Source organism: Abramis brama (assembly GCF_963993115.1).
Source record: "Abramis brama genome assembly, chromosome: 12".
NCBI lineage: Eukaryota > Metazoa > Chordata > Actinopteri > Cypriniformes > Leuciscidae > Abramis > Abramis brama.
In genome coordinates, this window is record NC_139974.1 from 14,585,192 (window position 1) to 14,611,164 (window position 25,973).

General features: G+C 37.8%; 3 protein-coding genes and 1 long non-coding RNA gene across 5 annotated transcripts in view; 2 read left to right on the forward strand and 2 right to left on the reverse strand.

Annotated features, from left to right (window-relative positions):
* Window positions 1-25,973, forward strand: part of LOC311094136 — a 683,555-nt gene that overhangs the window by 573,395 nt on the left and 84,187 nt on the right. The gene's annotated exons all lie outside the window — the stretch shown is intronic.
* adnp2b (ADNP homeobox 2b) lies at window positions 842-8,175 on the reverse strand. The gene is made up of 4 exons (XM_084130986.1): window positions 7,936-8,175; window positions 5,775-5,892; window positions 5,533-5,625; window positions 842-4,306 (listed from the first exon to the last, which is right to left on the reverse strand). Exons 2-4 carry the CDS (start codon window positions 5,880-5,882, stop codon window positions 1,655-1,657), a joined length of 2,853 nt encoding a protein of 950 aa, XP_083987112.1. The 5' UTR covers window positions 5,883-5,892; window positions 7,936-8,175; the 3' UTR covers window positions 842-1,654.
* Window positions 9,808-13,490, reverse strand: nutf2l (nuclear transport factor 2, like). 2 transcript variants are annotated; one of them, XM_084132176.1, is made up of 5 exons: window positions 13,395-13,490; window positions 13,116-13,277; window positions 12,860-12,931; window positions 12,687-12,785; window positions 9,808-10,159 (listed from the first exon to the last, which is right to left on the reverse strand). In XM_084132176.1, exons 2-5 carry the CDS (start codon window positions 13,212-13,214, stop codon window positions 10,043-10,045), a joined length of 387 nt encoding a protein of 128 aa, XP_083988302.1. In that variant the 5' UTR covers window positions 13,215-13,277; window positions 13,395-13,490; the 3' UTR covers window positions 9,808-10,042. The 2 variants fall into 2 exon arrangements, with proteins under 2 accessions (XP_083988302.1, XP_083988303.1); XM_084132177.1 differs by having other exon boundaries at window positions 13,398-13,460.
* Window positions 14,518-25,783, forward strand: ngly1 (N-glycanase 1). The gene is made up of 11 exons (XM_084131141.1): window positions 14,518-14,905; window positions 15,159-15,273; window positions 15,361-15,612; window positions 16,491-16,653; window positions 17,037-17,256; window positions 19,917-20,038; window positions 21,439-21,695; window positions 21,798-21,974; window positions 23,888-24,076; window positions 24,850-25,027; window positions 25,162-25,783. Exons 1-11 carry the CDS (start codon window positions 14,805-14,807, stop codon window positions 25,335-25,337), a joined length of 1,950 nt encoding a protein of 649 aa, XP_083987267.1. The 5' UTR covers window positions 14,518-14,804; the 3' UTR covers window positions 25,338-25,783.

A 25,973-nucleotide genomic window follows, 5' to 3' on the forward strand; every position in this document is an offset into this window, starting at 1 on the left:
GACAAAATACCGGTGTTCGGTGTTTTATGCCCCCAACGGCGCCTTCCAGGCAGCGAGGGGATGGGTAGGTTTAAGGTTGAGGGTAGGGTTAGCTGCCTCTAAGGAGCCATTGGGGGCTTAAAACACCATCGAGCCAAAATACCTTTTGCATGCGTGTTAAATGTCCTGAATAATACAATATGGCAGCATGGATAATGTGAAGGCAAGAAAAAAGAACGCAAGATATTTATTCCTTGAATCAATTATTCTGAAAAGATACAGCATTAAAGTGAAATGTTTATTTCCCCCCATTTTTGTACTGTAAATAATGTTAGTTAAATAAATAATGGTATGGTAGTTAACATAGAATACTTTTGGAAAGTATGTTCTGCAGACAAAACTATCCTGAATAGTACTTTGCAATTTCATAATTATGCATTCAGCCTTTGTGAATTTATTTTAATTGAGAGTATGAATAGAGTATGAGAGTGGAATATTAATACTTAAAAATAATGTGTCACAGCAATGGACCATTTAACTCAACCTGGGAAAGGTTGGGGTTAGGGTTAGGGTTAGCTAACCCTAACCCTTTATAGAGGGATTCTGGAAGTAATTTATCTTATGACAGAATACTTTTTCAAATTTCAAGGATTATCCCACAACTGGCAGCATGAACAGTGTTAGTTGTGTTAGCAAGCAAATATGTATATTAATAACATTTTAGATCTTCAAAACCCAATTTGTGTTCTGTAAAAAAATACTAGTTTAAATAAACTACATAATGGTTAACTAATAAATGTTGTTCTCTGATAATGACAAATACGTTTGAGTTTTTAACAATGCCCATTACTACACATGAACATACAACTGAAAAAAGTATATTTATATGCTCTAATTTATTTACAGTTTTCATATTGTAGGCTTAGATGTTGTCATTTACTTACTGCACAGGGGAAATAAAGTGGGAAACCAAGAGTCTACAAAATATCCTGATGCTTACAATCATTATACAAGTGAAATGAACTGCAATCAAATTTCTCTGCAAAGCTCCACACTTTAGTTGTGAGGATGTCACTTAGGTAAGCAGCATTAATTAATAAGAGAAAAGTTTTTTGGCAAAAAATCTAATCAAAACAATAATTTGAATACCATATTTATAAAAGTATAAGGCAAGAAAAATAGAAATGAAATTTAACAATAAATGGAATTGATTAATAGAAATATACATGGGCTAAAAGAAAAGGGAAATGTAACCATACGCATTCCGACAAATACATAAAGAAAATGTCAAAAATAGTTTATGAGGTTTGGAAAATATAAAAAGTATAATCACACAAGTGTTTTCAACCCTAAAACTATAAATGGGCTACAAACATCTATTTTTACATGAACTTTGCTTGAAGTGATGTCTCAGTGAAAAGTAATGGATGTATACTTTAAAATGATTAATATGAAACAAAACATAAGCATTCACATACATTATTTAACAATAGACAAAATCAAACACATTGTCGCTTGTTTCAACCTCTCAAGTTCTACTTGGTTAACAGTTTAACACTAGTTTTGGTGAGAATGGAACATATTTTGCATTGTCTCAAGGAACAGGTAACAGTTTACGCTCTAAGTAAAATTTGCATTGCAAGTCCTCCTTGTCTTTATTACTAATGTCTCCAAGCTACTCGTTAAGGACCTCCATCTCTGTGTCTGTCACGGTGATCAGCTTCTCGGGCTCAATCTCTGGGATGAAGAGATTATGCTTCAGCTTCATCAACTCTGCCATATTGAAGCCTAAAAGTACCACAGCCTTTGTTTTCTGTATGTTCTTCAGACATCTGGTACGCTTCGTGCCAATCTGGCAAGCAACGTCAGTTTTGTTAAGCAGTAAACGGTTACTCAGGGCAATGATCTCCTTCTTCAGTGGGTAAGGCTGTGTATTAAAGTACTTATTGACAAACTCACGTCGTTCTTCAAAGGGGCGCGACTCCATTCCAGTAGGATCCAATGCTAATTGTACGGAAGGATCGATTACTACTTCAGGTGAGGGGAGCGTCAGACCAGCCAACCTATCTCGCTCGAGTTTTCTCTTCCTTGCCAACCGTTCCTCCCGCTCTCTTCTATTGGCCTCCATAGCTTCTCTGAAGGCTACTTCCAGGCGCAACTTGCTCTGCATCTCCGCTTCGGTTTCCAGTGGCTTTGTGGCAGGAACAGAGGCTTGAGCTGAGGTCGGGGTTGGACCAGTGATCTGTTTTGGATGAGCAGGGTATGACACAAGTGCTCGGTTTGCTCTGGGAGTAATAGCTAATCCTGAAGTCAGTTTATCACTATCCTTGAGACTCTTCGGTGCACTGCGGCATTTAGACAAGTGGACAATGATGGCCTTGGTAGTGGTCTTCCCAGTGTACACACCACCACAGTAGAGGCATCTGTACGATGGTGTTTTGAGTATAGCATGCAGAGTGGGCACGATGAAATGCTTCTCTTTGAGGTGCATTTGATAGCATTCCTTGTTCAGAAGTTTCTCCGAGCAGAAGGGGCACTCTGTGCTGTTAGGATTGGGTGTGGGCATCTTGCAGGGTGCGGACAGCTTTCCAACACCCTGAGGATTGTTGGGCAACATCTTCACAAAGATCAGATCGAGGGAGCTTGTGACCAAAGCAAGATTGAGCTCTTTTTCACCCATTATTAGTTTAGGAGCCGTGGTTCGGATGTCGAAGTAAGGGAAAAGCAGATTCCCTGAATCATCAGTATACAGTCTGTATTCACGCCTCATGAAGTCACAGTTGCTCTTTCGGTTCACATTATGCTCCACCTGGATATGGTCGACAAGCTCCTTGATGGAGTAGAAGAGCCCAGAACAAAATAAGCAGTTCATGCCATGAAGCAGGTGTTCAAAAACTCCCTTTTCCGAAATCAAGATCTTGCATGTCAGGCATTTCACCGTCTTATCCGGCATCTTTCTCAAAAATGGAGCACGAGCAGCTAGACCAATCTTGGGCAATTTAGCTACCTCTTTGTGAACCTCTGGATGGGACTCGTAGATATCAGATGGGAAGAGTTCATTACAAATAGGACATGTGATCCACTTCTTGGTTTGTTTGGGGGGTGGCAAAGAGCTGTTTTGTTTGTTTTGCTGAGCAGGAGGGTTGTTCTGGGATGCAGGCAGCGGTGGTTTGTTGACTCCTTGGGAGTTATTTCCCTGGACCGATAGGACCTGCAAAGGTGCAAGAGTGTAGGTAGGCAAACCATCAACTTTGTTGCCAGTGGGTATCAAATGACTCAGAAGGGATTGAGAGGTTAGCATGGTGCCTCCAGATGTGGGTTGATTTAAGGGCAATCTTGGATTAGCTACGAGGGACTGAGGTGGCGGTGGCCTAACAGCGGGTACATTAAGACGTACACCTGGTGGTAGGACAATTTGGCGGGAAACGGGTTGCAGTTGTGCCTGACTAGGTAGGCCTACTCTGACGGACATCTGGTTTTGAGAAATGCCGCTAGGAGCAGGTGGCAGAGCAGGTCTGGTGATTTGGGTGTTCTGAAAAGCCATTGGGACTCCAGGCCTCAGTAAACCCTTCGCCTCAGCGCTTGCAAGCTGAACCAGAGCAGAAGCTTGAGTTGGGAGAAACACCTGGCTTGTTCCTGGAGCAGCAATGACTGCAGATCCACCACTTTCTGTCCCTTTAATTACACCAGTAGCCATTGTAGCGGTCACCGCTGGTGGCTCTTTCATCATCAAGACAGCAGGAGGGCCTTGTGTTTTCGGTGCTAAAGCAGGGTACTGTTTCTTACTGTCTGTTTCAAAAATTAGAGCTCTGATATGCACATCTAGCTCCTTGTGCTTTTCTGAGGTTAGAAGATGATACAGCAAGTGTTCGGATGTCTCAGCTGATACGTAACACTTTTTGCAGTAGAATTTCTGAGACCTGTCTCCTAGAGTCAGAAGTTCCCGCTCCGATCTCTGCCCGGCATATTTATTCAACGTGGAAGTGTAGTGATAAAGAAGAACATGCTTTTTCACACTGTACAAAAGAGTATCTTGAATATGGCATCTTCGGCACTGAAATGTGGTGCCGTTTACAGCCCTTGGAGGCAGCTGCGGGACAGCAGGGACAGCAGGGATTTCTAACTTTGCGTCCTCAACGTGGAACAATTTGAGGTGCCTGGAGACCAATCTTGGGTGAGCTATAAACGGGCAGGAAGTACAGGCAGAAAGCTTGCACAGACGCTCTTCTTCATCATGGTAGCGCTGAACATGGGTTTTGTAGGCATGCCAGGATCTTGTAGAGAACTCGCACAAGGTGCAGCACAAACCTTGTGTACGATATTCCCACTGAGAATGGAGAACAGTTGGTAAGAATTTCAGCCAGTTGTCACACAATATTCAGAAATGCTCAGTATTTAAATAGTTTTTGCTCAAGAAAAGCTAAGCACTAGGACTGTCACTAATGATTATTTTGGTAATTGAGTAATCGGTCGATTGTTTTGACTATTAATCTGCTGTTTATTTGTGGCAATAAAAATAGACCTAAGCAAAGACCTAAGCCTTTAAAAATGACTTAATGGGTTAGTTCACCCAAAAATTTAATTTCTTTCATTAATTACTCACCCTGATGTGTTTTCAAATCCCTAAGACATTTTCGGAACACAAATTAAGATATTTTTGATGAAATCCAAGAGGTTTCTGAACCAGCCATAGGCAGCAACGTCATTGCAAACTTCAAGGCCCAGAAAGGTAGCAAAGGCATTGTTAAAATAGTCTATGTGACTACAGTGGTTCAATCTTAATGTTATGAAGTGACGAGAACACTTTTTGTGCGCAATAAACAAACGGAAATAACAACTTTATTCAATCATTTCTTCTCTTCTGTGTCAGTCTCCTACGCTGATCACGTTGTAAACACAATGCAGCGATTCTGGGTTCTATGTCAGAACGGCGGCCAGCTCCTGTGTCAGCATCACACGCATGCATTATGGTGCTCACGTGAACAGCGACGGCCGATACTGAGTCGCCATTCTGATGTATAAGCGATCCACTGTGTTTACTACGTGATCAGCATAGGAGACTGACATGGAAGAGAAGAAATTGTTGAATAAAGTCGTTATTTCTGTTTGGTTTTTTTTGCGCACAAAAAGTATTCTCGTCGTCTCGTAACAGTTCATGTGGAGCAGCATTTACTGTTAACAGTGCTGCTCTGAGACGCACGTGACATACACGCATGGGTTAGTAATGGGTACAGTAATGTAAATGAAGCGCATATACATATTAAACCCACAGGGCTTTTTTTTTTTAAATTGAAGCCTTTGAAAATTCACAATAGCACTATGCAATAGTATAGTTTTTAAAAGGTTTTTTTTTTTATACATTGTGCATCCTTAGAAAATGGTCTAATAATGCGGTTCATGGATTCTCGTCCGTGGAATGCACCACTTTCAGTATTTTACTGGTTACTCGACACGGGTAAATTGAAATCGAGTATTTTTTTTAAATCGAATACTTGAATTTATTAGAGGAATCGTGACAGCCCTACTAAGCACATTTATTAAAGCGACATTCACCTTCTTTCTCCACCGGCCGTCATAGCCATCAGATAAACTGCACCAGTCTGTGGCATCAAAAACATTGTCTCCTGGGTAAAATTCCTGGAGTTCCTGATAAACAAAAAGGAGAGAGAACATTTCAAATGTAACTAAATGTTTTAAAATAAAAGGTTATTTTGATACACATGGACATGAGATTTCAGTTGTCGTGTTTCATTTTTATTGAAATGTAGCCTATGTGGATTACAAAATAAACATACCTGGCCCAAATTCATACATTCTTCGAGTCCAAATTCTCCAAGAATGTTTTTCACTTTCCGTCTTGTTCTGCGGATCTTCTCCAACCCTCTGACTGGAAACTGGTACATGGTCTTACACCTGAAAGAGAATCACTTTGGTTTCTATTCTAATGATGTCATTATTTTGTGATTTTATTTTGATTTCTTGACCAGTCTTGAAAACCTATAGCCTAATTATGCAAGACTACAATAAATGCTCAGCGATAGATTTAGGGGTATTTCACAAAACACTTCTTAACCAATCACTTTTTGCCCAGACAGGCAGAAAAAACATTTTTTGCATCGCTGACTCACATCACTTTAGTTTTCAGTCACACAAACACAATTCAATTTTTACAACACCATTTAGAACACCACAAAATCATTTTTTGAAAAAACATCTCAACCTAGACTCTGTCTATAACAAAAAGACACAGAAAGACAATTATATATACTTATGTTTAAATTGTTTGATCAAAACTGGTCAGTAGTCACTGGATGTTGGTAGGGACATGTCCCTAGCTAGCATTCTTTCTAAATTCCAAGCCCTTGTAGCTTGTTACTCTCAGCTTTTTTTAGGAACTCTTCGGGCACCATGCGGACACCTACATCATAACTGTGGAAATCGACATAGATATACCACATAATGACTACAGTGTCCGAGCAATGGATCCAAATTCATCCCTTGCATAATAACAGTATGGACATTCAGTTCAGATTTGAGTACACAAATCAAAATCCTAAAATACTTTGCTGTTAAACCCTTAATAAAAATAACAGTGAATCAAAATGATTAAATTCTTGCATAATACTTTAGAAAGTATTCCAAAATATGAAATCCCACTTTAAGTATAACTTAACTAGTAGTGGCAACATGAAAACAGCATATAGAGTTCATATACTTCAAATTATACCATAGATGTAACATTGGTGATAAATACTTCCACTTGAATAATTCAGGAGCAATTTAATAAAAATTTGAATTTCACGACAACATGTCATATTTCAGCCCCCAAAAGAACATTATAATTTATAGTGAGTTTTTTCCCCATGACAATTACACATAGTCTCCCTCCCATTCTCATTACTGTAATGCCAATGTGGATTTACTTTTGAAGGTTTATTCTATAATTGCCGTTATTCTCCCAATTTATTTACAAAATGTGATTTTATACATTTCCCACCTGGAACTGTATTTCAGGCATTTTAACTTAATTATTGAATTAGTCAGTCTGAACAAATAGGTGTTTTGCCTGTGCAAATTTGAAATATCTTGGAAATTGCCACTTTTGACTGGATTCATTTCTGGAAGGTTATAACATTCAAGAAATCAATCCATTATATAATATCATCATCATTACTCACTTAAGAATTTGGGGGAGAATCGTGCTTAATTGTAATGAAACGAAGTGCATTGACTCTCCTTCATTTTCTTTGGGTAAAAAAAAAGAAAAAAAAAGATTTATTTTGTGGTCAAAAGTCGTATGTATAATGTTCTTAATAGGTCATAAAGTGCTTCACATCTCAGCCTGTTGAACATGCAGTGATAACACAATCTGATGATTTCAGTTCCACAGCAAATTATACAACACCTCTATATCTCAAACTTCGTATTCAAGAATGTTAGAAATCAACACGCTATTACCCAACTATATTTAGTGCTATGGCAGATATTGTGTACGAATGCAAGACAAAATATCACATCTCAGCCATGTATCACTCAAATGCCACACTTTATGACAGCATTGTCATAGCCTAAGTGCCAAAGCGAATATCAAATTCAAGCTGTGATTATTTATTTATTGTAAGCATCAACTACGACCGGTGACCAAACATATCCGCGCCCGCCAAAGCACACTAAATCTTGGAAACAATAGAGTCAAATGTAACTCTAAACTAGCCAAATGTAATTTACCACGCGCCCCGCATCAATAAGAATTCGACAGGAATGATTCCACATCGCAGAACAACTGATTCCCTTCTAGAACGCGCGATTCTAAATAACGCAGTGATGTCATAAAGTAACCTCTTCACAGCTCTCGGCTAATGGGCTTCGTCGTTCTACTTCCTGATCATACCGAACCCGCAACAACTAAAGGCAAAAGCTAATGTTCCCGCTGCTATCTAATTGTGAGGACATTACCTTTTTTCACCGCCACACAGACGCAGGGAGGGGATTTAGCTACTTTCACCAATCCGCGTGCTTGCCAAAACCGATGATAGAAGACGTGGAAGCGGTGTAGGATGTTGAAATAATAATTCTGCGCTCTCAACTATGGAAACCAGCAATGAAGAGAATTTATTATTTTTTTTGCAAGTAGGACTCATTTATTGTGCTTGCCGTTTAGAGTCGAGAAAATGGCGCATTGAACAACTGGGAAGTGACGTCAGGGCATAATTATCATACTGTGTGCCTGGCCAATCGAATTTTAGGATGCTTCAAATGGAAAAACTTTCTTATATATCACTCCTGCTGGTTTTCATGGGTAATCACTTGGAGAAGTATATACAACTTTTAAGTTGGGACCTAGTCTGGTTGTGGTTATTTTCAGTCTTTCAAATATTCATCATGATAAGGCACTTACTTAGAAGTGGTCTGGTCATGAGGGGGCGCACTTACTTGTAATTCACAGGCTTAGCCACTAGATGGCACCTTGAACAGACAGCTCGTTGCTAAGCAACAGCACAAGATGGGAGGGGTTTTGTTGCTGAAGTCATATCACACCACTAGTCTTCATCCAATGGGTAATAAGTAACAGATACTAGCAAAGACATAAAAAACCCGGCTTATAGCTACTTGCAATGACGGGGCATGAATTTTTTAACAGTTCACTTCTGTTTTTTATTTCATGATAAAAAGTTACTTTAGACAACTCATGAGCAGCCATTTTTGAAAGATTTCAAGATTTTTTGATCATACATTCCGTTCGCATTAAAATTAAGTTCCGATCAAATGTAAAAAAAAAAAAAAAATACAAATAATGCATGTTTGCAAATTTCAGCAATCCTGTTTTTTTTAATTCGATGACCTGATAACATTTCAAACAATGGTTACAATGCGTCGCACATTAGTTAAATTAGTTAATATCGTTTTTTCTATCGCCGATCAAAATTTCTTTAAAAGATCTTCTAAAATCAGTGCTAATTTTGGAAATTTCTGCAATTCTATGTTGTATGTGAAATAAATTTCATTTTTTAATGTTTTAGAAAATTATTTCATGTTGAATAAAAATTATTTTAAGCAAATTCAAGTGTCACCATTCCACTACAAAAACATAAATAAAATAAAACGGCATAGTCACACTAGGCTTGTGCTTCATTCTCTTCTTTTAATTTGTATGAGAGCAGGAACGCGAGTGTGCAAAGAAGTTGCGTAATTTGCTGTGGACCAAAGCAGTTTGGCAAACCCCATCTTGCTAATTCACATTGAAAAACATTTGACCAACAATTTAACTACATGTCACTAACTGACCTCAACACAATATAATATGCAATATACAGTGCAAAAGATACAAATGGCCTTTATGGGTGCTGCGCAGCAGCTACTTTGCTGTGTATTTGTCTTGTTTCTATTTGTATCTAGTTTTTTTTATTGCCTGTGTATTCTGGTCACATATGGAAATGTTAGCCTTGTTATGACTAACATTCATTCCTTGTATTTTGTTTCTTCCTCTGACAGAAATGACAATAAACCACTTCACTTGACTATACAGTATTGACCAAGCAATCAGCATCCAGTATCAGAACTATTTGTTTTACACGCAGTCTTTGATTAAAACTGGTAGTTATGCATTGGTGGATAGACAATCTTTAAATCTTCAGACAAAAACATTCTTGGTTTTTTTTCTGTAATGGCAGAAATGTTTTCTTATGAACTTACATGCCAATGTTTTTCTACTAATTTTAATACTTTTGTCATGGCCTTGATTGTTTGATGTAAAATGTGTCATTTAGATGATCATAAATCAAGATCCAAGATGTCTTACCAAAATATAGAAGCATACGTACTCAAAGATGGATTGTATGAATGGGAAATTTATTATCAAATTGAAATTAATTTCACACAGTGCATTCCACAACATACAAATTACGATTATTATAATCAGTTGTTTTTAACATGTCTTTTTCTTATCTGGAGATGATCATGGACCTTCAAGATCTTTGGCAAAGTAAGATGAAACCAGTTCAGAATGTGAAATGTGTAACCATTCTCCGGATACAAAAGTTGCATGGACTGTAAATACTAAATACTATGCTCCAAAGTTATGAAGAGCTAATCGGAACATGTCGTTGGTGCAGACCCATTTGCTATCTACATTCTTCAGCAAGAAGACCTGCTGAAAGCCCATAACTTGGTCCTGATCAGCCTGTAAAAATACACAAAAACAATATAAATGTTCATGATTTTTTTACAGCCTACACTGTAAGACATTACTGTGTACAATAATAATAATAAACACAATAATAAATATAATTATGGTAGCTTGTTTCTGCCACTGAAAAAAAGGAAAAAAGTAATTGCAACTTTTTATCTCATAATTCTGGACTTTTATTATGTAATGTTGAAGAGCTGATCGCGTTCACTTAAAACATTAACATTTAACAAAACTGAGGCACGTACAAAGTGATCAGTCACGCCACATTAAAGAGCGTCAAAACGGCATTTATTGTTTGAATTTCGTGATAAAACTGACAATTTGAAAAATTACAGTTTCTTATAGAAAGTTACAAAATGTGGAGCTTCTTGCGATTATTGGTGGTTAAGCTACAGCGCTGATTTCTTCTTGTACAACAAGAGACACAAACAATTTGCGGGACAAATACATGTACCATTACACTAGTACTATTTAATCAAATGTTAAGGAAGAAAAATTTGTTTTGTGAGGTCAACCTCAACAATGGGCCAGGGCTGGGCTTGGCGGGGCAGCAGGGGGCGGGAATTCGATACGCAATGAGAGTTTCGCGATACGTGAAAAATAGGAGCAGGAGCGTTTGTAGCCAATCACAGACATATCGGATGAGCGTGTGAGTAAAATAGGCAATCAGAGGTGTTTACGATTCCGCTCAACAGTGTTCAAAGCGTCATTTTTTACATTTCAGTACCGACTTGATACCAACATCAGTACTTTTTAACAACTAATGTGTGATATATATATATATATATATATATATATATATATATTTATTTATTTATATTTATATATATTTATTTATATATATATATATATATATATATATATTCATATATTTATTTATATATATATATATATATATATAAATCAATAAATATATATAAATAAAAATAAATATATATAAATATAAATAAATATATATATATATATATATATATATATATAGACAAGACACACACACATATATATACATATATACATATTATATATATATATATATATATATATATATATATATATAGACAAGACACACACACATATATATACATATATAAAATTGCTAGATTTTTTTTCTCACACTTTTGACTTAATTTGGAGTTTATAATGCACAATTCTGACTTTTTGAGATATTTTCAGAATTGAGATATATTAAGTCTATATTGTGAGAAATAAACAAAAACTTGCTAGAAAAAAAGTCAGAACTTTGAAATAAAAAGTCAGCAATAACGTTTTTTATTTTTTTATTAAAATCCCCACAAACCGGAAGTTTACCGACTTCACTTCAGTGTTGTGACGTATTTCCAAGTGAAAGAGAAGCGTCTCGCTGCAGCCTGCGGTGGACATCCAACCCAGCCCACATCCAAGTGTGATGTCAGAAGCCACGCCCAAGTCCAAATACGGAACATTCTCATTGGCCTGATTTTTCCCAAATCAGTTCAGCGGAAACTCCGCCCTGCAGCCGATTCTTAAGATTTTATAGGTCATGTCAATCACAGTACTGATTGCCTACACCAAATACTGATCGCTAAACCTACCCATCACTGTAACCTTACGCCTAAAAAAACATTTTAATCTAGAACCTACATTCTGAAACTCCTAAAACCTACCCTGCCTATAGACCTTATGTAGCCCCTCCCCTTTTCAGCGCTGCGCTCATTGTCTTTTGACTTCCGGTCTGTATTTTCACAGCGATTTTGCGTATTTATGAATGAACGGCTCGTTTTAAAATCTTCCCGGTCGACTGACATTTGTTTAGTCATCTGCTTTAAACATTACAGTCCTCATGATAAGTTTCGTTAACTTTACAATAAGTAAATCCACTTCAAAAGCTAATTACTCCTGGACAGCAATGCCATAGAAATATACAGAGCGACCGCAAAAACGGAAGTTAAAAGACAATATTCTAAAGATGGCGGCTCCCTCGTTTCTCTGGCGCATAAGGTCAATTGGACATGGGTGAGGCTTCTGATATCACACTTGGATGTGGGCGGGGTTGGATGTCCAACGCAGGATGCAGTGAGCCCTACTTGAAGAGAAACAAAATATTGAATGGAGGGCGGGGTTTTACTTTAGCGCACCTCCTCTCCATCCTTCACTCATTGCAGACTAATGCCGCGTTCCAGGCAACCTGTAACCCGTGTTTTTACAACCTTATACCTGTGAAAGTGCACTGGAACGGCAGTCAAACCCGTGACTTCCCACCCGTGAACTCGTACTAGATCGATGTACTCCCAGTTACGAGTTGGAAAAACACGGGTTACAGGTTGCCTGGAACGCGGCATAACTAACACATTTTTTGTATTTTATGACGACTTTAAACAAGCTCCCATATATAATATCACTGGTTTTGAAAGGTATTAAAATGTGCCATTTTCTTTTAACAAAAACACAAATCTTCCAATTAATCAATTTTTTTTTACAAACAAACAGTTGCCTGATGAAACATGCGTTTTAATAAATGCAATCTCTGATCACATCTTACTTTGAGCTGGCCCATGACCATACTCATGACACAGCTGTCTGGAGTCGGGTGATGGTCCTGAGCTGTGATAATGTGCTGAATGCTCTGAAAGGGAAGGCTCTGCAGATAGACACATTCTGTTAAACTTAGAAAGACAACTGTGCATAAGACTGGAGTAAAATAATGTAACTTACAGTTAGTTTGGTCATGATTGCGGCCTTCCCTTGAAATCCCTCCCCCTCCCATGTCAAACAGGAAGCATCAGTCTAAAGGAGAAAAAAATGTATATCATAATCAGGCATACAGGCACAGAATGGTGTAATAATAAAAGCTAAAGCACAAAGCAGATGGATTAAAACAAAATAATTCTGGTTTACGAAACTTACACTCATCGTGCGAGATAATGAGGTTCAATGACAGTCATTTACTTGCATACAATAATTCACTTACATACAGGTCGGCGAGCTTCACGCGGTCTGAATCAAACTGCTGATAATAGTGTTGCACGAATCCGCTGCCGATTTGCTCCCACATCGGTTTCTCTGCCATTGTTTTTAACCGTATAAAGGCTCCCGCCTAAGTTTGAAAAGAATATTCCACGTGTAGCTGAAGCTGCAAAAAAAAACACTGAAGATATAAGCTGTTTGGTAAAGTTAAACGAACGTATTCGTGATTTTAAATAACATCGTGTGTAAAACATTATTGCTGTAGATATTATTTTAAACTTACCACCTCAGTGTGATGGCACGCTACCTGGGCTGAAGAGCTTCGCGCCTTATTGGCCGGAACAAGAAGTTACCGGCAGATCTGAGATCAGCTTTTAGCCATAGACTGTAAAAAAAAAGAGAAGCTTTTAGCAGAGTAACTTACATGAGTCAAAGGGATTCAGAAGTTGGGAAATTGGATTATTTTTTCAGTCTTATAAAATAAATGCAGAACTGATACTTGTTGAGAATTTTAATTACGATTATATACAAATAAACATATAAAAAAATAGACATTTGTTTATTCATAATTAAAAGTGAACTAGGAATTATGTGAATTATGGTTAACAAAAGTACACTAAGAATTAAAAACAGGGAAAATACTTCACTTATCTATCAATATTAATAAATTAATTAATAATATTATGACATAAAGCAAAAAAAAAATAGGAAACAAATACATTAAATATGTAGACAGAAATATATAAATAGAGAAATAATATATTCAGCTGTGCAGCATGAAAAAGTGATTGCTCAAAAATAATTGAACAGGTATAGTATAATAATTAAACAGGTATCTTGTACATGAGCCAAAAATGAATGGATTGGATAGACAATAAATAAAAAGATATATGCGTGAACTACTGAATAGACATGAATGTTTCTTTATTGTCCTCGAAAGGAAATTTGTTGCGGACTACATGTTGCTGCATAGACATATAATAGACAGATAGACAAATAGACAAATACTAATAACAATTGTAAAAAAAATAATAAACTATTATCAAGATAAACGCTTATTCAGCATTCGCACAGATACATGGATATGTACAAGAATGAACAGAACAAGAAAATGGTTGGAGCCTGACCATTACATTCTATGTGTAAAGAACTCCCCAAATAATATTAGCTATATCAATATATATTTTTTTTAACATTTATTTAAACATTTGTTTATTTTTACTGTAATATATTATCCAATTATTATAATAATTATATAATATATTATATTTAAATCCTATGAAATGTGCTTATCATGTGTTTTGGTGTAAAAATATCATTTCAAGCTCAATGTACAAAGAGGAAAATCATTATAATAAAAATAGCTGACAGGACTTTTAAAAGACTTTTATCATGTCATCATTTCTGAAGTCGTTCTGAGATCTCCTGCCCATCGATGATTGCATACAGACGATTCAGTTGTGCCAAAACGTGCACTTAAAAATATATGTAAAGACCTTTTCTTTATTTTATAGTTATATCAAAAATTCAACCACTAGGCAATATATCAGACAATTTTTTTCTCGAGAATATCTACCAGGCACATGAAGGACAGCTATAAATTCGCAACTGAGTTGAACGCGGTTACGTGTTATCTCACGGATGTACATGTCATGTACTACTTACTGTAATTGTAGTAGTTAAATGTATAACCATGTCTGGGTCTCAAGGAGTCACTGCTTTGTGCGAAAATCCTAACGAGTTGTTTTTGGATGTTTCTAAACTGCTTATTACATACGCGGACAACATTCTTAGGTAAGTGAAGTGTTCCGGAGACATTTCAGAGAGAGTCCCGGTTGGAATGTTGTTATGCCTGATTACTGGAAATGACAGTCTCTTCTTTATGTATGTTGTCCATAGGACAGTCTGTCCAACTATGTTGTTTTTTAATTCCCTATCCTACATTCATCATATTGTATGCGACCTCTTAGCTACACATTATTTCTGTCGCTGGATTTCTTTTTTCTTCTTTAAGTTTTTAGTTTGATCTTGTGCATGTGTTTTGTAGGAACCCAAATGAGGATAAATACAGATCGATCCGCATTGGAAACCCAACATTCTCCACCAAGCTTCTGCCTGTCAAAGGAGCAGTTGAATGTCTCTTTGAGATGGGATTTGAGGAGGTTGGTGATGTATAAGCAAATATAGTTACCTTTATGGTTTCAAAGCATCATCACATATTTTATGTGCTATTTGTATGTCGTCATTAGGCTGAAACCCACTTGGTATTTCCGAAGTCAGCATCTGTGGAGAGGCTGAGGCAGGTGCGGGAGACTATTGCCGCTGAAAGAGACCAGAGGCTTGGTACGAGCAAAGCGGCATCCAACCCACAAAGTGCCAGAGTTCCTCCAAATCCTGCCCCACCACCACCAGTACCCGTACCCGTACCCTCCTCTCCTTCTGCAGGCCCTGCGTCTGCCACTGCAGTCCCTACGCCTGCACCAGCTGCTTTACCTTTCACTGTGAGTTTCTTTTTTCTTTCTACTTCTTATTTTTCATTGTATAGGGTTAGCTATTTTTTTATTTTAAAGAGATAGCTCACCAAAATAAAATTCTGTCATTAATTACTCGCCCTTGTGTAGTTGCAAACCTGTAAGACTTTCGTTCATCTTTGGAACACAAATGAAGATCTTTTTGATGAAATCTGAGAGCTTTCTGTCCCTCAATAGACTGCTGGCGCTTCAAAAAGTTCATAAAGAGATTGTAAAACTTATTCATATGAATTGAGTGGTATAGTCCAAATTTTCTGAAGAGACAAGATAGGCTTTTATTCACATATAACCATTGATCAGCGAACATTAACAGAAGCTCAACTGAACCTGCTTGATGCGTGAGAACAAACCTTATTGGTTCTTGCGGAAGCTCAAACGTGCTGCGTAACACGAGAATTAACCTCATTGGTTCTTGTACATCGAGCGAACATGCTTGAGCTTCCGTTTACCACAAGTGATGTGTGAGTTGATGAATGCTGTGTGAATAAAAGCCTAAATTCAATCTGTTCATCATATAAAGCAGTCGTGTCTCTTCAGAAAACCACTCAATTCAAATGGATTAGTTTCACAATCTCTTTATGAAGCGTCAAAGTCAATCTCTCAGATTTCATCAAAAAGATCTTCACTTGTGTTCCGAAGATGAATGAAAGTCTTACGGGTTTGAAACGGCATGAGGGTGAGTAAATTATGACAGAATTTTCATTTTTGGGTGAACTATTCCTTTAAGGATGATATCATAAACTTTCTGCACCACCAAAACAAGCGAAATGAATAATGGGGAAAACCATATAGAAAATAAATGGTTGGATGACTGGCCTTGTTTCTCTTTATGTTTTCTGATGTATTAGTCGAGCAGCGTGACATTCTTAAAGACTGTACAGTCAAACTTCCAACATGTGATGATATACGAGAGCCCTGAACTGCAGCGGAAGGCACTGAACTGCATACCTCATGAAGAGCTCAGGTCCAGGGCTAAAGAACGCCTGAAACAAGCCGAGGATGCAGATCCAGGTTAGCAAGACATGATATCACAACTCCGAATTAACACGTATACTTGTAAACGAAATCAGATTTATTTACATTTAATTCACTTTTCATGACGTTGGATCAACTTTCCTTTTTAAACCAGAAGAACAAAAAAAAACATTTTACCATTAATAATAATAATAAACATGAGTGCTATTGTTGTTTTCATTGATGTGCAACCTGTCTGTTAACATCTCAAAAAATGTTTTTGGGTTTCATGACCCTTTAAAACTGATTCATATATTTTCCCCATTTAAAATTTTAATGCAAAGACATTTTGAACAATATGTTTAAACTGATTTATACTTGTATGAAATAAAGACTTATCAGAAGCTGACTCATGTTTATGTGTTGTGTTCCACTTACAGCGTGCAGTTTAGGTGAGGAGGACATGTTTGTTCTGGACCTGTTGCAGTGGTTCAAAAGGGACTTCTTTTCCTGGGTGGACAGTCTGCCATGTAGCCGGTGTGGAGGTCAAACCCAGCCTTCTGGATCCCTCCCCCCCTCAAGTGATGACCAACGCTGGGATGCAGGCCGTGTAGAGAACCACTTCTGTCACACCTGCCAACTCCCCAATAGATTCCCAAGGTACATCTGTTTTTCATTCTCATCAAGAAGCTGCACTGTTAATGATGTTGAATGTCTAGTATATTGTTATTGCAAACCTGTATGACTTTCTTTGCTCTGTGGAACACAAAATCATTTTTTATATATATATATATATATATATATATATATATATATATATATATATATATATATATATATATATATATATATATATATATATATATATATATATATATATATATACACAGTGAGGAAAATAAGTATTTGAACACCCTGCTATTTTGCAAGTTCTCCCACTTAGAAATCATGGAGGGGTCTGAAATTGTCATCGTAGATGCATGTCCACTGTGAGAGACATAATCTAAAAAAAAAATCCAGAAATCACAATATATGATTTTTTAACTATTTATTTGTATGATACAGCTGCAATTAAGTATTTGAACACCTGTCTATCAGCTAGAATTCTGACCCTCAAAGACCTGTTAGTCTGCCTTTAAAATGTCCACCTCCACTCCATTTATTATCCTAAATTAGATGCACCTGCTTGAGGTCGTTAGCTGCATAAAGACACCTGTCCACCCCATACATTCAGTAAGAATCCAACTACTAACATGGCCAAGACCAAAGAGCTGTCCAAAGACGCTAGAGACAAAATTGTACACCTCCACAAGGCTGGAAAGGGCTACGGGGAAATTGCCAAGCAGCTTGGTGAAAAAAGGTCCACTGTTGGAGCAATCATTAGAAAATGGAAGAAGCTAAACATGACTGTCAATCTCCCTCGGACTGGGGCTCCATGCAAGATCTCACCTCGTGGGGTCTCAATGATCCTAAGAAAGGTGAGAAATCAGCCCAGAACTACACGGGAGGAGCTGGTCAATGACCTGAAAAGAGCTGGGACCACCGTTTCCAAGGTTACTGTTGGTAATACACTAAGACGTCATGGTTTGAAATCATGCATGGCACGGAAGGTTCCCCTGCTTAAACCAGCACATGTCAAGGCCCGTCTTAAGTTTGCCAATGACCATTTGGATGATCCAGAGGAGTCATGGGAGAAAGTCATGTGGTCAGATGAGACCAAAATAGAACTTTTTGGTCATAATTCCACTAAACATGTTTGGAGGAAGAAGAATGATGAGTACCATCCCAAGAACACCATCCCTACTGTGAAGCATGGGGGTGGTAGCATCATGCTTTGGGGGTGTTTTTCTGCACATGGGACAGGGCGACTGCACTGTATTAAGGAGAGGATGACCGGGGCTATGTATTGCGAGATTTTGGGGAACAACCTCCTTCCCTCAGTTAGAGCATTGAAGATGGGTCGAGGCTGGGTCTTCCAACATGACAATGACCCGAAGCACACAGCCAGGATAACCAAGGAGTGGCTCTGTAAGAAGCATATCAAGGTTCTGGCGTGGCCTAGCCAGTCTCCAGACCTCAAACTCCGTGTTTCTCAGCGACAGCCCAGAAACCTGACTGATCTAGAGAAGATCTGTGTGGAGGAGTGGGCCAAAATCCCTCCTGCAGTGTGTGCAAACCTGGTGAAAAACTACAGGAAACGTTTGACCTCTGTAATTGCAAACAAAGGCTACTGTACCAAATATTAACATTGATTTTCTCAGGTGTTCAAATACTTATTTGCAGCTGTATCATACAAATAAATAGTTAAAAAATCATACATTGTGATTTCTGGAATTTTGTTTTTTGATTATGTCTCTCACAGTGGACATGCACCTACGATGACAATTTCAGACCCCTCCATGATTTCTAAGTGGGAGAACTTGCAAAATAGCAGGGTGTTCAAATACTTATTTTCCTCACTATATATATATATATATATGTATATATATATATATATATATATGTATATGTTTATGCTGCAGACATAATTATATAGTGACCAGGGGCTGTTAAAGGGTTAGTTCACCCAAAAATCGGTCATTAATTACTCACCCTCATGTCGTTCCAAACCCGCAATACTTTCGTTCACCCCTCGGAACACAAATGAACGTCTTTTTGATGAAATCTGAGAGATTTCTGTCCCTCCATAGACAGCTACGCTCAAAATACAAAATCTTAATCTCCAAAGCACATTCACAAGAGCGCCACGACGCATGCGTGTTGTGTTGACTCAAGAGCAGACGCTGTTGCCTGAACACGTGTTGGAGATTAATATTTTGTAAATAAAGTGGTAAATTTGCGCAAATAAAGCAATTCGTGTCACTTCATATAATTGAGGTTAAGCCACTGGAGTCACATGGATTACTTTAAAGATGTTTTTACTACCTTTCTGGGGCTTCAAAGTGGTAGTTGTGTAGGCTGTCAATGGAGGGACAGAAAGCTCTCAGATTTCATTAAAAAGATCTTAATTTGTGTTCCGAAGATGAACGAAGGACTTGCGGGTTTGGATTGACATGAGGGTGAGTAATTAATGAAAGAATTGTAATTTTTGGCCAAGCTAATCCTTTAAGCTCCAAAAAAACCCACTATAAAACTACCACAAAACTAGTCTATGAATCTGTATGTTGTGTTATAAAATCATAAAATAGGTTTGTGTGATCAGAATTCTCAAAAAATCTTCCTCTCCACAACATTGACAACTTTTATGGTGCTTTGGTATGGAAAAGAGCAATGTTATTCATGTCATTACTGCAAATTCACATTACTTTTCCTTTCTGCAGGTACAATAACCCAGAGAAGCTTCTAGAGACCAGGAGAGGGCGCTGTGGGGAATGGGCCAATTGTTTCACACTGTTCTGCCGAGCCTTAGGCCTTGAGGCCAGATATATCTGGGACAGCACAGGTAGAAATCTTACAGCTTTAAAGGAGAACTCCGGTCAATTTTAACATTGAGCTAATTTTTTTGTAAATTTGGAGTGCTGTCAGTACAGAGAACAACGACAAAAATCGGTGTTGCCTACACCGTGTTATCCTCTTTTTAAAATTTGCACCCTGTTGACTTCAATGGGGCAAGTTTTAAACCTGCTTTTAGCCTCTTAACATCCTTGATGTGTCATTACAAGTGCCCAGCCAATGTGAGTGATTCCTTCAGAGTGAACACGGTGAATCTGACTGCAGTAGATGTGAAATATATGAATAAAAATGAAGTTAATTCGGCCAGCGCACATACCTGTATTTATTTCCTGTTTTCGGTCGAAGTCCACAGTAGTCGATTGTCGAGTTCACGCGCGTGATCATAGGTAACTAACTAACTGCGTGAACTTGACAATCGATTACTTTGGACTTCGACCGAAAACAGGAAATAAATACAGGTATGAGCGCTGGCTGAATTATTATCATTTTTATTCATATCTTTCACATCTACTGCAGTCAGATTCACCGTGTTCACTCTGAAGGAATCACTCACATGACCTGTGCACTTGTAATGACACATCAAGGATGTTAAGAGGCTAAAAGCAGGTTTAAAACATGCCCCATTTCAGTCAACGCGGTGTAAATTTTAAAAGAGAGGATAACACGGTGTAGGCAACACCGATTTTTGTCGTTGTTCTCTGTACTGACAGCACTCCAAATTTTCAAAAAAATTAGCTCAATGTTAAAATTGACCGGAGTTCTCCTTTAAGGCCCCAAAATACTCCAAGTAAAGTTATTTTTTTTGTTTTTCTATTATGGGTAAAAAGTAGTAGCATGCTGTGCTGGGAGCCTCATTTATATAAATGTGTAAATATATGCTGCACGCTTTCCTCTCAATAACGAAATAAACGCATAACAAAAAGTGACAGTGACAAAAAAGCATAAAAAAGTTATGAAAAAAGTTATAAAAAAGCATTTAAAAAGTTAAAAAAAGCATCTGATCACCAACTCTGCAGTTCACGTTTATTTGAATAGCACTTTATACAAAAGCTTTAAAGGAAATCGCTTGCAGTATTAAATATGAAAAAACAATGTCAGTGTTGCTTTCAATTAGAATGACAACAGTTTGTACCTACCTATTACATAATCGCCATGGATAAATGGTAGTCCGAAAGGGTTTACCAGCCAGAGCTAACTTTTCCAGGAAGTCTGCTTTGGCAAGCTATCGAAATCCCGAAACAAACTCCAAATGAACTTGACTGGATTAGTTTGAAATGATGTCACATCAGTTAATTCTTTGATTTTGCTTGAAGTACTGACTATCTGGGCCTTTACTGTACCACAATGATATCATTTGGGAATAGAAACACAATTTTGTCCTGCTTTCAGATCACGTGTGGACGGAGGTGTATTCTCAGTCACAGCATCGCTGGCTACACTGTGACCCTTGTGAGAACGCATGTGATAAACCCCTCCTGTATGAAGTCGGCTGGGGGAAGAAACTCTCCTACGTCCTGGGCTTCTCTAAGGACCAGGTTGTGGATGTGACGTGGAGGTACTCCTGTAAACACCCAGAGGTCCTTTCCAGACGCACACAGGTTCAGGAGACATGGCTGCTTCACACGATTAACAAGCTCAACGCTACGGTCGGTTTCTCATTTTCATGCCCTCATCTAAATACAGCTCCTTTCATCATTGCCTTGAAAAAATGTATTTGACTGTCACTGTGTACAACTCCATACGTGTAGAGGCAGCAGTCTCTAGGAGAAGAGAGGAAGAAGCAGTTGTTGCAAAGACTGTTGGTGGAGCTGGTAGAGTTTATTTCTCCCAAGACCTCTACATCTGGAGAGCTGGGCGGTCGGGTCTCCGGATCTCAGGCTTGGAGAGCAGCTCGAGGGGAGACTGGAACAAGTGACTCTAAAGGGGTGAGATGCTCAACTGGAACACAATGTGTCATTACTGGTTATAACATTGGAGTGATTTCAATAAATAGATAGAGAGACACACACACACACACACACACATTCTTGTACATCTATCTTTATGAGGACATTCATTGACACAATGCAATCTCTAGCCACATACCCTAACCTTACCCATCACAACTAAGTGCCTAACCCGAACCCTTACCCTAAAACTACCCTTAACCTAATTATAACCTTATCCCTAAAACCAAGTCTTGACCCTCAAACAGGCCTTTAAAGGGGTCTCAGAAAGTGAGGACCGGCCAAAATGTCCTCACTTTACTCTCTTTGTCCTCACTCCAATGGTCTAAAACTCAAACTGGTCCTTACAAAGATACAGGGGTGCAAACAGCGCGCTTTTCGGCGCCTCCCGCTTTTTTCACGTCAGTTTGGGTGACTTGTGTGAATCGTGCAGATCCGAAGAGTTTTTTTTTTAAGGGGGTGGGGGGGGGGTGGTTTGAGAGGGTCTGATTATAATTTAACCAACAGTAATTCTGGATTGCGTCCACCAACAAGTAAATAGGAAATAAGCGAATCAGAACACTGTGCGCCAAACCAGCAGTATGTGCGCAAGCGTGAACCACTAGTGTTTCTGTCTCACTCTCACTCTGGAAGTCTGGATCTGCCACTGCATCACATTTCTCTCTGCGTGGCGTGGAGTGTCCGTTTTTATGTCGGCTCTCATGTTAACTGGTTAGAGCTTGTGTTAGAGCACAATGCCTGCGTGACACACACACTTCTCGAGCCGCGCCGAAACCGCGTGCTAGAAATAGAACCGCAACCGACGCCTATTTTTCACGCGACACGAAAGAGTGTTGGAAGTTTTCAGACAAAATAGAAGGCGCAAATACATATTAATAAATTACATTTTGATGCTTGAAAGTCTCTCGGTTTTTGACAAATGCATATATAATTGTAATTTAAAAAATAGGCCTAATTATCGATTTTCAAATATTGCCCCTGTCAATAGGCCTACAGAACGAAATATTCTGTAGCCTATTTTGCCGTCAATACTGCCGACGTTGTCTTTGCTGTATCAGGCTATATATATTATGTTTAACCTCCAAATGTAGATGGTCTGTCGGCGCACAGAGCCAAGCAGTCGCAGACAGCACGTGAAGTTCGTGAACACCGAATTCCCTTTTCTTTCTTATCTATTTGTGTTTGAACAGACATGTGCACGAAAAAATAAGCCAGTGTCCGTCTCAACGAGTTTCCCCGTAAACGCAGTCAAAATAAAACGGATGCGTGTCATTACCGGTATTAGATACGCGCATTCGTCTTAAAGGGACAGCACCCAATATACCTGCAGCTGTTTGTGTCACCAAAGTTAATCAAACAACAAAAGAGAAAGAGAAAAATCACGTTTTGTCAAAAGATAAACTGTATTAATACTTAATACAGTTAATTTACCTAAAAAACATAAAGTACTGCTTTATTTCTCGTGTATTTGTGTTTTATTGTATTTATATTTGTATTTTGTTTATTAGTTTCTATGCAAATGCACTAGGCCTACCCTACACAATTACCCCAATCATCCTAGAATTATTAATTCTTTACAAAAAGAGCTATTCAAATCATCAGGTGAAATTGTTTTCAGGAAATAGCAGTAAAGCAAGAAGAAGAAGTGCAAGATAGTTTTTCTAAATTTCATTTGACTCTATGTGCCTATAGGGGTGGGTTGGGGATGGTGGCAATGTAGTATGGATATTTGCCGCGGGACGAGGGCTTCGATTACCTCTCTCTTTTTTGACCATACATGTGTTTGCACCCCTGAAGATAGTTGTACAAGTATACACACACACACACACACACACACACACACACACAAATTAAATTAACTTACCTTAGTTTTTATGTATGTTTCCTCCCAGAATGCACAAGAATGTGTCTTCATTCCTTCCGAATCTGAGAAGCAAAACAAGTTTTTTCACATTTGCTACAACATGACCAAAAACTGTTACTTCAGACTGAGCAATGACCAAGAGACTATCCCAGGATGGCAGAAAGGTGCTTGGAGGACAGAAAATATTTTCCGGAAAGAGGAGCATGACTGGCAGATGGTTTGTCTCTTTCAGTCGTTTATTTTTTTGAAGATGAAGGCAAATTCCTTTCTTTATTTAGCCAATATTAGTGATATACAGTATCTATTTTCAATCTAATTTTAATGATATCATGTTACATTTTATTACTTCATTGTATATCATGATTTTTATTTATTTGTAATATTGTTTAATATTAACCTGGTAGTAAAATTTGTTTAATTGTATACTCTTATTTTCTATAAATTCAAAGTATTATATATTTATTATACAGTGCCATTCAAAAGTTAGATTTTTGTAATGTTTTTGACATAAGTAATACAGTAAAACTGTAATATTGTGAAATATTATTACCTTTTAAAAGATCTGTTTGGTGCTCAACTAATATTTATTATTTTTATTATTACAGTAGAAAATGTTTTTGCTGCTTAATATTTTTATAGGTACTATGATACATTTTCAGGATTCTTTGATGAATAGAAAGTTAAAAACATAGAAATCTTTTGTAACAGTATATATGTCTTTACTGTCACTTTTGATCAATTTAATACCATCTTTGCTTAATAAAAGTAGTAATTTCTTTCAAGAAAAAAAAACTGGTCTAACCCCAGACTATTGAACGGTAGTGTATAGGCCACGACATAAAAAAAAAGCTTGACTAATCACACTGACCAGAATTACAGTATTTGTGCATTCTTACTTGTAGGCCTTTCTGTCATATTAGCCATTGTCCTAAAGAACACATTTACTTGGGTTTAAATGCAGTACTTACTGTGCTGACTCTGTGATTGTAGGTGTATTTGGCACGAACAGAGGGCTCTCCCTTCGGAAGGATAAGCTGGAAATTCAACTGCGCTCCAGTAGGGATGAAGATCAAGTCCACTTCAGTCCGAGCCTTAAGCCAGACCTTCCATTCAGGCAGCGTGCGTTGGACTTTACGTTCCGCCGAGACCACCATAGAGTTCCCTGGAGGTATCAGTCTGCTTGATGTGTATTAGGTTAAATCATGGCTCTCTTCTTCAAGAGCTGAAATGGTTTTTAAATGTAACATGATTGCCACCAATTAAGCTTGATTATAATATTAGTAATGGGTTTTATTTTCACAGATGGTGAACTGCACTCCTCTTCAAGGCTGTCTGGAGGCGAAGAGCTGATTGTGGAGGCGGAGCTCACAGGAGGAGAGGGTGAAGTGTCATGGCAACACACTCAGCTCTTCAGACAGAGTTTAAAAGACACAGAGAAAGTTTTATTTGAAATTGTGGTTGAAATGGAAGAGCCTTGATGAGAGATAAGCATGTACATATCTCTTGCAAGTACACATTTGAAGTAAGAAAAGTTGTTAGGTTTCATTTAAATGCAACCTACTAATCAAGGCAATAAACGTGTTTTCTTTTAACGCCCTGAAATCTTATCTGAAGTCTTATCTGCATATCTTCTTACTGCGCACCATGGATGTTTTCTTTTTATTTGTCGTCTACTTGCCAGAAATATATCTGGCTAGTAGATAACTCTAGATAACCCTGGCTAGCTGGTCGGTTCTGCAAATTGAACTACTATGTGATTGTAGATGTGACCAGATTTGGAAATGTATAATTCGGCATTGTTCTTGCACTATAATTTATTTTTGAGATTCAGGCATTGTTGTTGTACATTTTGAAAACAGACTGTACATCATCCTTTCCTGGTCATAAGTGTAATGATATGAGCAATAAATTATTTCTTTCTTCAGTTGTATGTAAACCCTTTACAACACTATAATTAGATTGTGTTTTTTCTTCTCAATCTCTAGTTTTTTTTTTTTTTTAAAGGGATTTTTTAAATTATTTTTTTTATTCATTTTTATTGAAATTCAGTTTGAATTGGAAATCTAGTAGCTCAGTGTGTGACATTCAGTAAATCCACTATTATTAAAATCTAG

Excerpts from the sequence above, each read along its gene's own strand:
- adnp2b (XM_084130986.1), bottom strand. The coding sequence starts at position 5,882 with ATGTACCAGTTTCCAGTCAGAGGGTTGGAGAAGATCCGCAGAACAAGA. Across the intron at positions 5,626-5,774 it reads AATGTATGAATTTGGGCCAG|GAACTCCAGGAATTTTACCC; the intron begins GTATGTTTATTT and ends TTTGTTTATCAG. Across the intron at positions 4,307-5,532 it reads ACGGCCGGTGGAGAAAGAAG|TGGGAATATCGTACACAAGG; the intron begins GTGAATGTCGCT and ends CTCCATTCTCAG.
- nutf2l (XM_084132176.1), bottom strand. The coding sequence starts at position 13,214 with ATGGCAGAGAAACCGATGTGGGAGCAAATCGGCAGCGGATTCGTGCAA. Across the intron at positions 12,932-13,115 it reads TGAAGCTCGCCGACCTGTAT|ACTGATGCTTCCTGTTTGAC; the intron begins GTAAGTGAATTA and ends TTTCTCCTTTAG. Across the intron at positions 12,786-12,859 it reads CAATCATGACCAAACTAACT|AGCCTTCCCTTTCAGAGCAT; the intron begins GTAAGTTACATT and ends GTCTATCTGCAG.
- ngly1 (XM_084131141.1), top strand. The coding sequence starts at position 14,805 with ATGTCTGGGTCTCAAGGAGTCACTGCTTTGTGCGAAAATCCTAACGAG. Across the intron at positions 15,274-15,360 it reads TTGAGATGGGATTTGAGGAG|GCTGAAACCCACTTGGTATT; the intron begins GTTGGTGATGTA and ends TGTCGTCATTAG. Across the intron at positions 25,028-25,161 it reads CACCATAGAGTTCCCTGGAG|ATGGTGAACTGCACTCCTCT; the intron begins GTATCAGTCTGC and ends TTATTTTCACAG.